Here is a 12,544-nt window from a genome sequence, read left to right on the forward strand (position 1 = left end):
GGAATTTTGGAGGAATTTTGGGGGAATTTTAGTTTGTGGCGCACATGAAGAGGGAGCACGGCAAGGTGGGGAATTTTGGGGATTTTTTGGGGATTTTTTTGGGGATTTTTTGGGATTTTTTTGGGGATTTTGTGGGAATTTTGGGGGAATTTTTGGGAATTTTGTGGGAATTTTAGTACGTGGCGCACATGAAGAGGGAGCACGGCAAGGTGGGGAATTTTGGGGATTTTTGGGGATTTTGGGAATTTTGGGGATTTTGGGGATTGGGGATTTTGGGGGATTTTGAGGGTTTTGGGGATTTTGCAGAATTTTGGGGATTTTTGGGAATTTTCAGAAATTTGGGGGAATTTTGGGGGAATTTTTGGTTTGTGGCGCACATGAAGAGGGAGCACGGCAAGGTGGGGAAGTTTTGGGGATTTTTTGGGATTTTGGGGGATTTTGGGGGAATTTTTTGGGGATTTTTTTGGAATTTTCAGAAATTTGGGGGGAATTTTGGGGGAATTTTAGTTCGTGGCGCACATGAAGAGGGAGCACGGCAAGGTGGGGATTTTGGGGATTTTTGGGAATTTTTGGGGATTTTTGGGGAGATTTTGGGGGATTCTGGGGGAGTTTTGGGGGAACTTAGGGGGAATTTTAGTAGGTGGAGCACATGAAGAGGGAGCACGGCAAGGTGGGGAATTTGGGGGAATTTTGGGGATTTTTTTTGGGATTTTTTGGAGATTTTTGGGGATTTTTTTGGGGATTTTTTGGGGATTCTGCAGGAATTTTGGGGGAATTTTTGGGAATTTTGTGGGAATTTTAGTACGTGGGGCACGTGAAGAGGGAGCACAGCAAGGTCAGTGGGGATTTTTTGGGGATTTTTTGGAGATTTTTGGGGATTTTTTGGGGATTTTTTGGGAATTTTCAGAAATTTGGGGGGAATTTTGGGGGGATTCTGGGGGAATTTTGGGGGAATTTTAGTAGGTGGAGCACATGAAGAGGGAGCACGGCAAGGTGGGTGGGGAATTTTGGGAATTTTTTGGGGATTTTTGGGGAAATTTTTTGGGAATTTTTGGGAATTTTGCAGGAATTTTGGGAGATTTTGGGGGAATTTTGGGGGAATTTTAGTACGTGGGGCACATGAAGAGGGAGCACGGCAAGGTGGGGAATTTTGGGGATTTTTTGGGGATTTTTTGGGATTTTTGGGATTTTTTTGGGAGATTTTGGGGGAATTTTGAGGGAATTTTTGGGACTTTTGTGGGAATTTTAGTACGTGGGGCACATGAAGAGGGAGCACGGCAAGGTGGAGATTCTGGGAATTTTGGGAATTTTTTGGGAATTCTGTGGGAATTTTAGTGGATTGGACATCAAGGATTGGAGAAAATCCATCAGGATTGAGATTTTTGGGATATTTTGGGCTGCAGGAGTGGAAATTGGAGGGAAAAGCAAATTCCCTCCTCATCCAGAATGGGAATTCCGCTTTGGGATCCCTCTGGATCAATCCCGGATTTTTCCTGCATCAATCCCTCATTTTTCCCAGATCTTTCCAGAATGAATCCCAGAATTTTTCCCTGATCAATCCTCTATTTTTCCTGCATTTTTCCCAGATCAATCTTGCCTTTTTTCCGGATCCATCCTGGTATTTTTCCCTCATTTTCCTGGGATTCATCCCGGATTTTTCTGGGATCAATCCCTCTTTTTCCCTCCTTTTTCCCGGATCCATCCTAGTACTTTTTCCAGATCCATCCCATGTTTTTCCCGGGTTTTTTCTGGATTTTTCCCAGATCCATCCTGGTATTTTTCCCACCTTTTTCCCACATCCATCCCATATATTTCCTGGATCCCTCCTGGTATTTTCCCCTCCTTTTTCCTGGACCCATCCCACATTTTTCCTGGATCAATCCCCCATTTTTCCCACCTCCATCCCACATTTTTCCTGGGTTTTTCCTGGATCCATCCCATATTTTTCCCAGGTTTCTCCCCCATTTTTCCCAGGTTTTTCTCCCATTTTTCCTGGATCAATCCCCCATTTTTCCTGCCTCCATCCCATATTTTTTCCAGGTTTTTCCCATATTTTTCCTGGGTTTTTCCCACATTTTTCCCAGATTTTTCTCCCATTTTTCCCACCTCCATCCCCCGTTTTTCCCAGGTTTTCCCCCATTTTTCCCCCATTTTTCCCAGGTTTTTCCCCCATTTTTCCCAGATCAATCCCATATATTTCCCCCATTTTTCCTGGATCAATCCCTCCTTTCCCACCTCCATCCCCCATTTTCCCCTCATTTTTCCTGTATTTTTCCCCCCATTTTTCCCAAGTTTTTCCCCCATTTCTCCCGAATCAATCCCATATTTTTCCCCCATTTTTCCTGCATCAATCCCATATTTTTCCCACCTCCATCCTGTATTTTTCCTTCATTTTTCCTGGGTTTTTCCCGCATTTTTCCCAGCTCCATCCCCCATTTTTCCCGGGTTTTTCTCGTATTTTTCCCGTATCCATCCCAGCTTTTTTCTGGATCAATCCCATAATTTTTCCGGGATCAATCCCCCATTTTTCCTGCCTCCATCCCAAACTTTTCCCAGATTTTTCCCCCATTTTTCCCAGATCAATCCCACATTTTTCCCAGGTTTTTCCCTCATTTTTCCCAGGTTTTCCCCCCGTTTTTCCTGCCTCCATCCCATATTTTTCCCAGATTTTTCCCCCATTTTTCCCAGATCAATCCCATACTTTTCCCCCATTTTTCCTGGATCAATCCCTCCTTTTTCCCACCTCCATCCCCCATTTTCCCCTCATTTTTCCTGTATTTTTCCCCCCATTTTTCCCAAGTTTTTCCCCCATTTTTCCTGAATCAATCCTATATATTTCCCCCATTTTTCCGGGATCAATCCCATACTTTTCTCCCATTTTTCCTGGATCAATCCCCCATTTTTCCTGCTTCCATCCCAAACTTTTCCCAGATTTTTCCCCCATTTTTCCCAGATTATTCCCCATTTTTCCCAGGTTTTTCCCTCATTTTTCCCAGGTTTTCCCCCGTTTTTCCTGCCTCCATCCCATATTTTTCCCATATTTTTCCCCATTTTCCGGGATCAATCCCATATATTTCCCCCATTTTTCCTGGATCAATCCCATACTTTTCCCCCATTTTTCCCACATCAATCCCCCATATTTTCCCATATTTTTTTCCCCGCAGTCAGTGAAGAAGTTCCCGTGCCACCTCTGCGAACGTTCCTTCTGCTCGGCGCCGAGTCTGCGGCGACACGTGCGAGTGAACCACGAGGGCATCAAACGCGTCTATCCCTGCAGGTGGGAATGTTCCCGGGATTTGGGGGGAATTCCCGGGATTTTGGGGGGAATTCCTGGGATTTTGGGGTGGAATTCCCAGGAATTTGGGTGGGAAAAGCAGGAATTCCCGGGATTTGGGGGGAATTCCCAGGACTTGGGGTGGGAACTCCTGGGATTTGGGGGGAATTCCTGGGATTTTGGGTGGGAATTCCTGGGATTTTGGGTAGGAATTCCCGGGATTTGGGGTAGGAATTCCCAGGATTTGGGGGGAATTCCTGGGATTTGGGGTGGGAAAACATGAAATTCCCGGGATTTTGGGTGGAATTCCCAGGAATTTGGGTGGGAAAAGCAGGAATTCCCAGGATTTGGGGTGGGAAAACCTGAAATTCCCGGAATTTGGGGTGGGAAAACAAGGAATTCCTGGGATTTTGGGTGGGAAAAGGGGGAATTCCTAGTTTGGAATTCCAGGATTTGGGGTGGGAATTCCTGGGATTTGGGGTGGGAATTCCTGGGATTTGGGGTGGGAAAAGCAGGAATTCCCGGGATTTGGGGGGAATTCCCAGGATTTGGGGTGGGAATTCCTGGCATTTGGGGGGAATTCCTGGGATTTGGGGTGGGAAAAGCAGGAATTCCCGGGATTTGGGGTGGGAAAACCTGAAATTCCTGGGATTTTGGGTGGGAATTCCCAGGATTTGGGGGGAATTCCTGGGATTTGGGGGGGAAATCCTGGGAATTCGGGTGGGAACTCCTGGGATTTGGGGGGAATTCCTGGAATTTTGGGGGGGAACACCTGAAATTTCGGGGATTTTGGTGGGAATTCCCGGGATTTGGGGGTTAATTCCCAAAATTTTAGGGTATTTGGGGTGGAATTAGGCATTAATTCCTGGGATTTAATTCCCGGGATTTGGGTTTGGTTAAAATCGGGATATTCCCAGAATTCAGGCTTAATTCCCAGGAATTACGGTTTTTCCCAAAAAAATCGTGGTTTAATTCCCAAAAAATCAAGGTTTAATTCCCTGGCTTTTCCCAAACGAATCAGATCTTAATTCCCAAAAAATCAAGATTTAATTCCCAAAGAAATCGGGGTAGAACTCCCAAAAAATCAGGATTTAATTCCCAAAAAATCAGAGCTTAATTCCCAAAAAATCAGATTTTGGGAATCTGACAATTCCAGCGTCAGAATTCCCAGGAATTCAGATCTTAATTCCCAAAGGAAGCAGAGCTTAATTCCCAAAAAATTAGAGTTTAATTCCCAGAGGAATTCAGGCCTTAATTCCCAAAAATTTAGGGTTTAATTCCCAAAGGAATTACGGTTTAATTCCCAAAAAATCGGGGCTCAATTCACAGTTAGGGTTTAACTCCGTGGGGAATTCAAGGTTTAATTCCCAAAAAATCAGAGTTTAATTCCCAAAAATCAGAGCTTAATTCCCAAAGAATCAGATTTAATTCAATGGGATAGGTTTTAATTCCCAAAAAATTAGGGTTTAATTCCCAAAAAATTAGAGTTTAATTCCCAAAAAATCAGAGTTTAATTTCCAAAAAATCAAGATTTAATTCCCAAAAAATCAGATCTTAATTCTCAAAAAATCAGGGTTTGATTCCCAAAAAATTAGAGTTTAATTCCCAAAAAATCAGAGTTTAATTCCCAAAAGATCAGATTTAATTCCCAAAGGAATTAGGGTTTAATTCCCAAAAAATCAGAATTTAATTCCCAAAGAAATCAGGGTAGAATTCCCAAAAAATCAGGGTTTAATTCCCAAAAAATCAGAGTTTAATTCCCAAAAAATCAGAGTTTAATTCCCAAAGAATTAAGTTTTAATTCCCAAAAAATTAGGGTTTAATTCCCAAAAATCAGAGCTTAATTCCCAAAGGAATTAGGGTTTAATTCCCAAAAAATCAGGATTTAATTCCCAAAAAATCAGAGCTTAATTCCCCAAAAATCAGGGATTAATTCCCAAAAGTAATCAGGGATTAATTCCCAAAAAATCAAGATTTAATTCCCAAAGAAATCAGGGTAGAATTCTCAAAAAATCAGGGTTTAATTCCCATAGGAATCAGGGATTAATTCCCAAAAGATCAAGATTTAATTCCCAAAGAAATTAGGGTTTAATTCCCAAAGGAATTACGGTTTAATTCCCAAAAAAATCAGAATTTAATTCCCAAAAAATCAGGGTTTAATTCCCAAAAAATCAGGTTTTAATTCCCAAAAAATCAGATTTTGGGAATCTGACAATTCCAGCGTCAGAATTCCCAGGAATTCAGATCTTAATTCCCAAAGGAAGCAGAGCTTAATTCCCAAAGAATCAGAGCTTAATTCCCAAAAATTCAAGGTTTAATTCCCAAAAAATCAGAGTTTAATTCCCAAAAAGTCAGAGTTTAATTCCCATAGGAATCAGGGATTAATTCCCAAAAAAATCAGAGCTTAATTCCCAAAGGAATTAGGGTTTAATTCCCAAAGGAATAACGGTTTATTTCCCAAAAAATCAGAATTTAATTCCCAAAGAAATCAGGCTAGAACTCCCAAAAAATCAGGATTTAATTCCCAAAAAATCAGATTTTGGGAATCTGACAATTCCAGCGTCAGAATTCCCAGGAATTCAGATCTTAATTCCCAAAGGAAGCAGAGCTTAATTCCCAAAGGAATCAGATCTTAATTCCCAAAAAATCAGAGTTTAATCCCCCAAAAATCAAGATTTAATTCCCAAAAAATCAGAGTTTAATTCCCAAAAAATCAGAGTTTAATTCCCAAAAAATCAGAGTTTAATTCTCAAAAGATCAAGATTTAATTCCCAAAGGAATTAGGGTTTAATTCCCAAAGGAATTACGGTTTAATTCCCAAAAAATCAGAATTTAATTCCCAAAGAAATCAGGGTAGAACTCCCAAAAAATCAGGATTTAATTCCCAAAAAATCGGATTTTAATCCCCAAAACAAATCAAATTTCAGGATCTGAGCATTCCAGCCTCACCATTCCCATTTTTCCCATTTTTCCCACTTTTCCCAGGTATTGCACGGAGGGGAAGAGAACCTTCAGCAGCCGCCTGATCCTGGAGAAGCACATCCAGGTGCGGCACGGGATCAAAGTCACTGACCCCATGAGGAGCCAGGAGGTGCTCATCGCCAGGGTCGGGGCTGGAGCTGCCCAGGTGGGGAGTTTTGGGAAGTTTTTGGGGTTTTGTGGGATTTTTTTGGGATTTTATAGGATTTTTGTGGGATTTTTTGGGGATTTTTGGGGGTTTTATGGGGATTTTGTGGGGATTTTTGGGGATTTTATGGGGATTTATGGGGATGGGATTTTATGGGGAATTTATGGTGGAAATTGGGGAATTTTGGGGAAATTTTGGGGGAAATTTGCGGATTTTATGGGATTTTAAAGGGATTTTGGGGAAAATTTGGGGGAAATTTGGGATTTTATGGGAATTTTACGGGGATTTTGGGGAAAATTGGGGATTTTATGGAGATTTTGGGGGAAAATTTGGGAGAAATTTGGAGGAAATTTGGGAAAATTTGGGGGAAAATTTGGGATTTTAGGAGGATTTTATGGAGATTTTGGGGAAATTTCGTGGAAAATTGGGGAAAATTTGGGATCATGTGGAGATTTTATGGGGATTTTGGGGGAAATTTGGGGGAAATTTGGGGGAAATTGGGATTTTGTGGGGAATTTGTGGGATTTGGAGGAAAATTTGGGGAAAATTGGGGTTTTCTGGGGATTTTATGGTGAAAATTGGGGAAATTTGGGGACGTTTTGGGGATTTTATGGAGATTTGGAGGGAATTTGGGGGAAAATTTGGGGAGATTTTTGGGATTTTATGGGGATTTGGGGGGAAAATTGGGGAAATTTGGGGGAAAATTGGGAATTTAAGGGAAAATTTGGGATTTTGTAGGGATTTGGGGGAAAAATTAGGGGAAATTTGGGGATTTTATGGGGATTTGGGGAATTTCGTGGAAATTTGGGGAATTTTTTTTGGAGGATTTTATGAGAATTTTAGGGGGTTTTTTGGGGGTTTTGGGGGATTTTTTTGGGATTTCCTGCGAATTTCCTATGAATTCCCTGTAAATTTTCTATGAACTTCCTGTGAATTTCGCTCGAGTTTCGCGGGAATTTCACAGGAATTCCACCAGAATTTCAGGGAATTCCCATTCCCCACATTCCCAGGAACAGATCATTGGAATTTCCTGGGAATTCCCTGACAATGTCATAGGAATTTGCTGTGAACTTCCTGTGAATTTCCTATGAATTTTCTATGAATTTCCTGTAAATTTTCTATGAATTTTCTGCGAATTTCTTGTGAATTTCCTGCAAATTTCCTGTAAATTTCCTGCGAATTTCCTGTGAATTTCCTGTGAATTTCCTGTAAATTTTCTGCGAATTTCCTGTAAATTTTCTGCGAATTTCTTGTGAATTTCCTGCAAATTTCCTATAAATTTCCTGCGAATTTCCTGTGAATTTCCTGTGAATTTCCTGTAAATTTCCTGTGAATTTCCTGCGAATTTACTATGAATTTCCTGGAAATTTCTTGCAAATTTCCTGTGAATTTCCTGCAAATTTCCTGTGAATTTCCTGCAAATTTCCTGTGAATTTCCTATTAATTTGTTGTGAATTTCCTATGAATTTCCCGTGAATTTCCTATGAATTCCCTGTAAATTTCCTGCAAATTTCCTATGAATGCCCTGCAAATTTCCTATGAATTTCCTGTGAATTTCCTATGAATTCCCTGTAAATTTCCTGCAAATTCCCTGTGAATTTCCCGTGAATTTCCCATGAATTTCCTGTAAATTTCCTATTAGTTTCCCGTGAATTTCCCATGAATTTCCTGTAAATTTCCTGCAAATTCCCTGTGAATTTCCCGCGAATTTACTATGAATTCCCTGTAAATTTCCTGCAAGTTTCCTGCGAATTTCCCGTAAATTTCCTGTAAATTTCCTGTGAGTTTCGCGGGAATTCCGCGGCAATTCCGCCACAATTCCCCGTCTCCCCTCTCCTCAGGTTCCCGGCCGCAAGCGCAAGCTCTCCTCGGACGACTCCTGCAGCGAGGAACCCGACAGCACCACCCCTCCCTCCAAAACCCCCAAACCCTCCAAACCCCCTTTCCGCTGCCGGAAGTGCGGCTTCCTGGCGGGAAGCCGCGCGGAATTCCAGGATCACATCCCGCAGCACCGCGGCGACCAGAATTCCCAACAGTGCCGCGAGTGCGGCTTGTGCTTCACCTCCCAGATCTCCCTCAACCGCCATCGCTTCATCTCCCACAAGAAAAAACGGGGAACGACGACAGATCCCGAAATTCCCGCCGGCGATCTTCCCGAAATTCCCGGAATTCCCGGGGAAAATTCGGGATCGGGAGGGAAGCTGAGCTGCAAGGTTTGCGGGAAAAGCTTCGACTCGCAGCTCAACCTGAAGACGCATTTCCGGACGCACGGGATGGCGTTCATCCGAGCCAGGCAGGGCAACGAGGAGAATTAGGGAGTTTTGGGGGTTTTTTTTGGGAATTAGGCAGGGAATTCGGGAGTGGAGAGTGGTGAGGAGGAGAACTGAGGGATTGGGGGAGTTGTTCCGGGAGTTTTACCTGGGAATTTAGGCCTGGAAATGTGAGGAGGAGTGAGGAATTCCGGGAATTTTTCTGGGAATTGTCCTGGGAATTTGAGCCTGGAAAAGCAGTGAGGAGAATTGAGGGATTCTGGGAATTATCCCAAGAATTTTATCCAGGAATTTGAGGCTGGAAAATGGTGAGGAGGAGTGAGGAATTCCGGGAATTATTTCTGGGAATTAGTCCAGGAATTTTATCCTGGAAATGTGGTGAGGAGGACTGAGGAATTCCGGGAATTTTTCTGGGAATTATTCCAGGAATTAGCTTGGGAATGGTTTTGATCCAAGCCTGGCAGAGATCTGAGAACTGAGGGATTCTGGGAATTATTCCAGGAATTTTATCCGGGAATTTGAGGCTGGAAAATGGTGAAGAGAATTGAGGAATTCCGGGAATTTTTCTGGGAATTGTCCTGGGAATTTGAGCCTGGAAAAGTGAGGAGGAGGACTGAGGGATTTTGGGAATTATTCCGGGAATTTTATCCGGGAATTAGCCTGGGAATGGTTTTGATCCAAGCCTGGCAGAGATCTGAGGAGAACTGTGGAGTTCTGGGAATTATTTCGGGAATTTTTCCAGGAATTCAGACCTGGAAATGTGAGGAGGACTGTGGAATTCCGGGAATTATTCTGGGATTTTATCCTGGGAATTATTCTAGGAATGATCCTGGGAATTTAAGCCTGGAAAAGTGATGAGGACTGAGGAATTCTGAGAGTTAATCCAGGATTTTTTCTGGGAATTATCCTGGGAATTTGAGCCTGGAAAAGCGAGGAGGAGGACTGAGGGATTTTGGGAATTATTCCGGGAATTTTATCTGGGAATTAGCCTGGGAATGGCCTTGAGCTGGGCCTGGCAGAGAACCAAGGAAAAGTGAGGAATTCCAGGAATTATTCCTGGGAATTAGTCCAGGAATTTTATCCTGGGAATGGTGAAGAGGAGTGAGGGATTCTGGGAATTATTCCAGGAATTTTTCTGGGAATTATTCCGGGAATGATCCTGGGAATGGTTTTGATCCAAGCCTGGAAAAGTGATGAGGAGGACTAAGGAATTCCAGGAATTTTTCTGGGAATTTTATCCTGGGAATGGTTTTGAACTGGACTAGGAAAATGGTGAGGAGAAGTGAGGAATTCTGGGAATTATTCTGGGAATTGATCAGGGTCTGGCTAAGGAAAATCCGGGAATTTTGGGAATCATCCTGGGAATTATTCCTGGAATTAGTCCAGGAATGGCGAAATTCCCGAGATTTCCCCTGGAGGGGTTGGAGTTGGGAATTTGGGATCCCAAATCCCACTGGAATTATCCCAAATTTCCCTGGGAATTTGGGATCCCAAATCCCACTGGGATTGACCTGAAATTCCCAAATTTCCCCAGGAATTGGGATCCCAAATCCCACTGGGATTGACCTGAAATTCCCAAATTTCCCCAGGAATTGGGATCCAGGCTGGAATGATCCCAAATCCCACTGGGAAATCCCCAGGAATTGGGATTTTTTTGGGGATTTGGGGATTTTTTTGGGATTTGGGATTTTTTTTTGGGATTTGGGGATTTTTTTGGGATTTGGGATTCCTCTCCCTTCTCCCTGACCCCAAAATTCCCAGGAATTCCCAGAGCTGGGAATGTTTTTCCATCAAAATCCACTTTTTATTTTGGATTTTTTCTTCTTTTTCCTGGTTTTCTTTCCCCTTTTGGGAAAACAGTTTGAGTTTTGTGGGAAAAGGAGAATTCCAGGTTGGAATTCAGTCAGATATTCCCGAGGGATCGGGAAGAGGGAAAAAAGTGGGAAAAAGGTGGAAATTAGGAGGGAAAAAAGTGGAAAAATAGGTGGAAAAATAGGAGAAAAAAAGGAGGGAAAAGGGTGGAAAAATAGGAGAAAAAAGTGGAAAAAAAGCTGGAAAAATGGTGGAAAAATAGGAGAAAAAAGTGGGAAAAAAGGGGGAAAAAAATTGGAAAAAAGGAGGAAAAAAGGAGATTTTTCCTTTGGCAAAGGAATCATGACCCAAAAAAAAAAAAATCAGGAATTTGGGAAAAGAATTCCCAAATTTCTTATCAGGATTGAAATTCCCAAATTTCCCATCAGGATTGAAATTCCCAAATTTCCTATCAGGATCAGAATTCCCAAATCCCAACCAGGATTTCCTGAAGGAAAAGAGGAAAAAAATTCTCCCAAATCATGAACTGAGATTTGGGGATTTTCCAGACTTTTTCCAGATTTTTCCAGACCTTTCCCAGATTTTTCCATGCTCTTTTCCCAGATTTTCCCAGAGCCTTTCCCAAAATTTTCCAGATCCTTTCCCAGAACTTTTCCACGCCAATTTCCAGACTTTTCCAGGTCCTTTTCCCAGACATTTTCCTAGACTTTTCCAGACCTTTTTCCAGATTTTTCCAGACCTTTTCCAAACCCTTTTCCCTGCTTTTTCCAGACCTTTTCCCAGATTTTTTCCCAGATTTTTCCAAACCTTTTTCCATGCTTTTTCCCAGACCTTTTCCATACTTCCCAGGTCCTTTCCCACTCCCATTTCCAGACTTTTCCAGGTCCTTTCCCTGACTGTTTTCTAGAATTTTCCAGACTTTTTCCCAGACTTTTCCCCAGACTTTTCCAAACCCTTTTCCAGACTTTTTTCCCAGATGTTTTCCAGACTTTCCCAGCTCCTTTCCAAGTCCCATTTCCAGATTTTTCCAGACTTTTCCAGACCCTTTCCCAGATTTTTTCCAGGTCCTTTCCCAGACTGTTTTCTAGAATTTCCCAGACCTTTTCCCTGACTTTCCCCCAGATTTTTCCAAACCCTTTTCCAGACTATTTTCCAGGCCATTTTCCAGACTTTTCCAGATTTTTCCAGACATTTTCCAGGACATTTTCCAGACCTTTTCCCAGACTTTTTCCCAGATTTTTCCATGCCAATTCCCAGACTTTTCTCCCAAACCTTTTCCATACTTTCCCAAGTCCCATTCCCAGATTTTCCCAGATTTTTTCCAGACTTTTCCAGGCCTTTTCCAACCTTTTCCATCTCTTCTCCAGCTCCTCCTTTCCCTTTCGGGATCAAAGATTCCCAAAAAAACCCCAAATCCCCCCAAACTCCTCCTTTCCGGCGCCAGAATTCCCGAAATTCCCGGAATTCCCAAAATTCATTCCCTGTGAATAACCAACCTTCCCCTTTCCCTGTAAAGCTGTAAGATACACTAAAAAAAAAAAAATCACAAAATCCAACAAGTGCTGTGCTGATTTTTGGGATTCTGTTTGGTTTGCCAGAGGTTTCTTTTGGGGTTTCCTGGTTTTTGGGGTTTCTTTCACGTTTTTTGGGGTTTTTTTCCCATTTTTGGGGTTTTTTTCCCCATTTTGTGGGGTTTTTTCCCGGTTTTTTAGGGTTTTTTCCCTGTTTTTTTTGGGTTTTTTTCCCAGTTTTTTGGGTTTTTTTTTTCCCCATTTATTTGGGGTTTTTTTCCTGGTTTTTGGGGTGTTTTTTCCCATTTTTTTCCCATTTTTGGGGGGTTTTTTTCCCAATTTTTGAGGGTTTTTTCCCATATTTTAAATTTTTTTTTCTGATTTTTGGGGGTTTTTTTTCCATTTTTTGGGGATTTTTTTCCATTCTTTCGGGGTTTTTTCCCATTTTTGGGGGGTTTTTTTCCCCTTTTTTTTCCCATTTTTTGGGTTTTTTTCCCCCCATTTTTTGTTGGTGTTTTTTTCCCATATTTTGGGGTTTTTTTCCCGTTTT

The 12,544-nt window shown here is 42.1% G+C and overlaps 3 protein-coding genes and 1 long non-coding RNA gene across 4 annotated transcripts in view; 2 read left to right on the top strand and 2 right to left on the bottom strand.

Annotated features, from left to right (window-relative positions):
* The window catches only part of LOC146427390 (zinc finger protein 687-like), a 31,179-nt gene extending 22,451 nt beyond the window's left edge, over positions 1-8,728 (top strand). Inside the window, exons 7-9 of the mRNA XM_085082666.1 lie at positions 3,165-3,277; positions 6,260-6,401; positions 8,243-8,728. Coding sequence (XP_084938792.1) covers positions 3,165-3,277; positions 6,260-6,401; positions 8,243-8,716 — 729 coding nt within the window. The 3' untranslated portion in view covers positions 8,717-8,728. The remainder of the gene's footprint in view (positions 1-3,164; positions 3,278-6,259; positions 6,402-8,242) is intronic.
* The window catches only part of LOC146427387 (zinc finger protein 687-like), a 99,273-nt gene that overhangs the window by 83,287 nt on the left and 3,442 nt on the right, over positions 1-12,544 (bottom strand). The gene's annotated exons all lie outside the window — the stretch shown is intronic.
* Positions 1-12,544, bottom strand: part of LOC146427388 (26S proteasome non-ATPase regulatory subunit 4) — a 93,609-nt gene that overhangs the window by 52,140 nt on the left and 28,925 nt on the right. The window lies entirely within an intron of this gene.
* LOC146427391 (uncharacterized) lies at positions 8,774-11,700 on the top strand. The gene is made up of 3 exons (XR_014856552.1): positions 8,774-9,022; positions 9,331-11,366; positions 11,652-11,700. It is a non-coding gene; the product is annotated as an uncharacterized LOC146427391 (long non-coding RNA).

The sequence above is a fragment of the Lichenostomus cassidix genome, chromosome 25 (assembly GCF_008360975.1).
Source record: "Lichenostomus cassidix isolate B80296 chromosome 25, HeHo_3.0, whole genome shotgun sequence".
NCBI classification, from domain to species: domain Eukaryota; kingdom Metazoa; phylum Chordata; class Aves; order Passeriformes; family Meliphagidae; genus Lichenostomus; species Lichenostomus cassidix.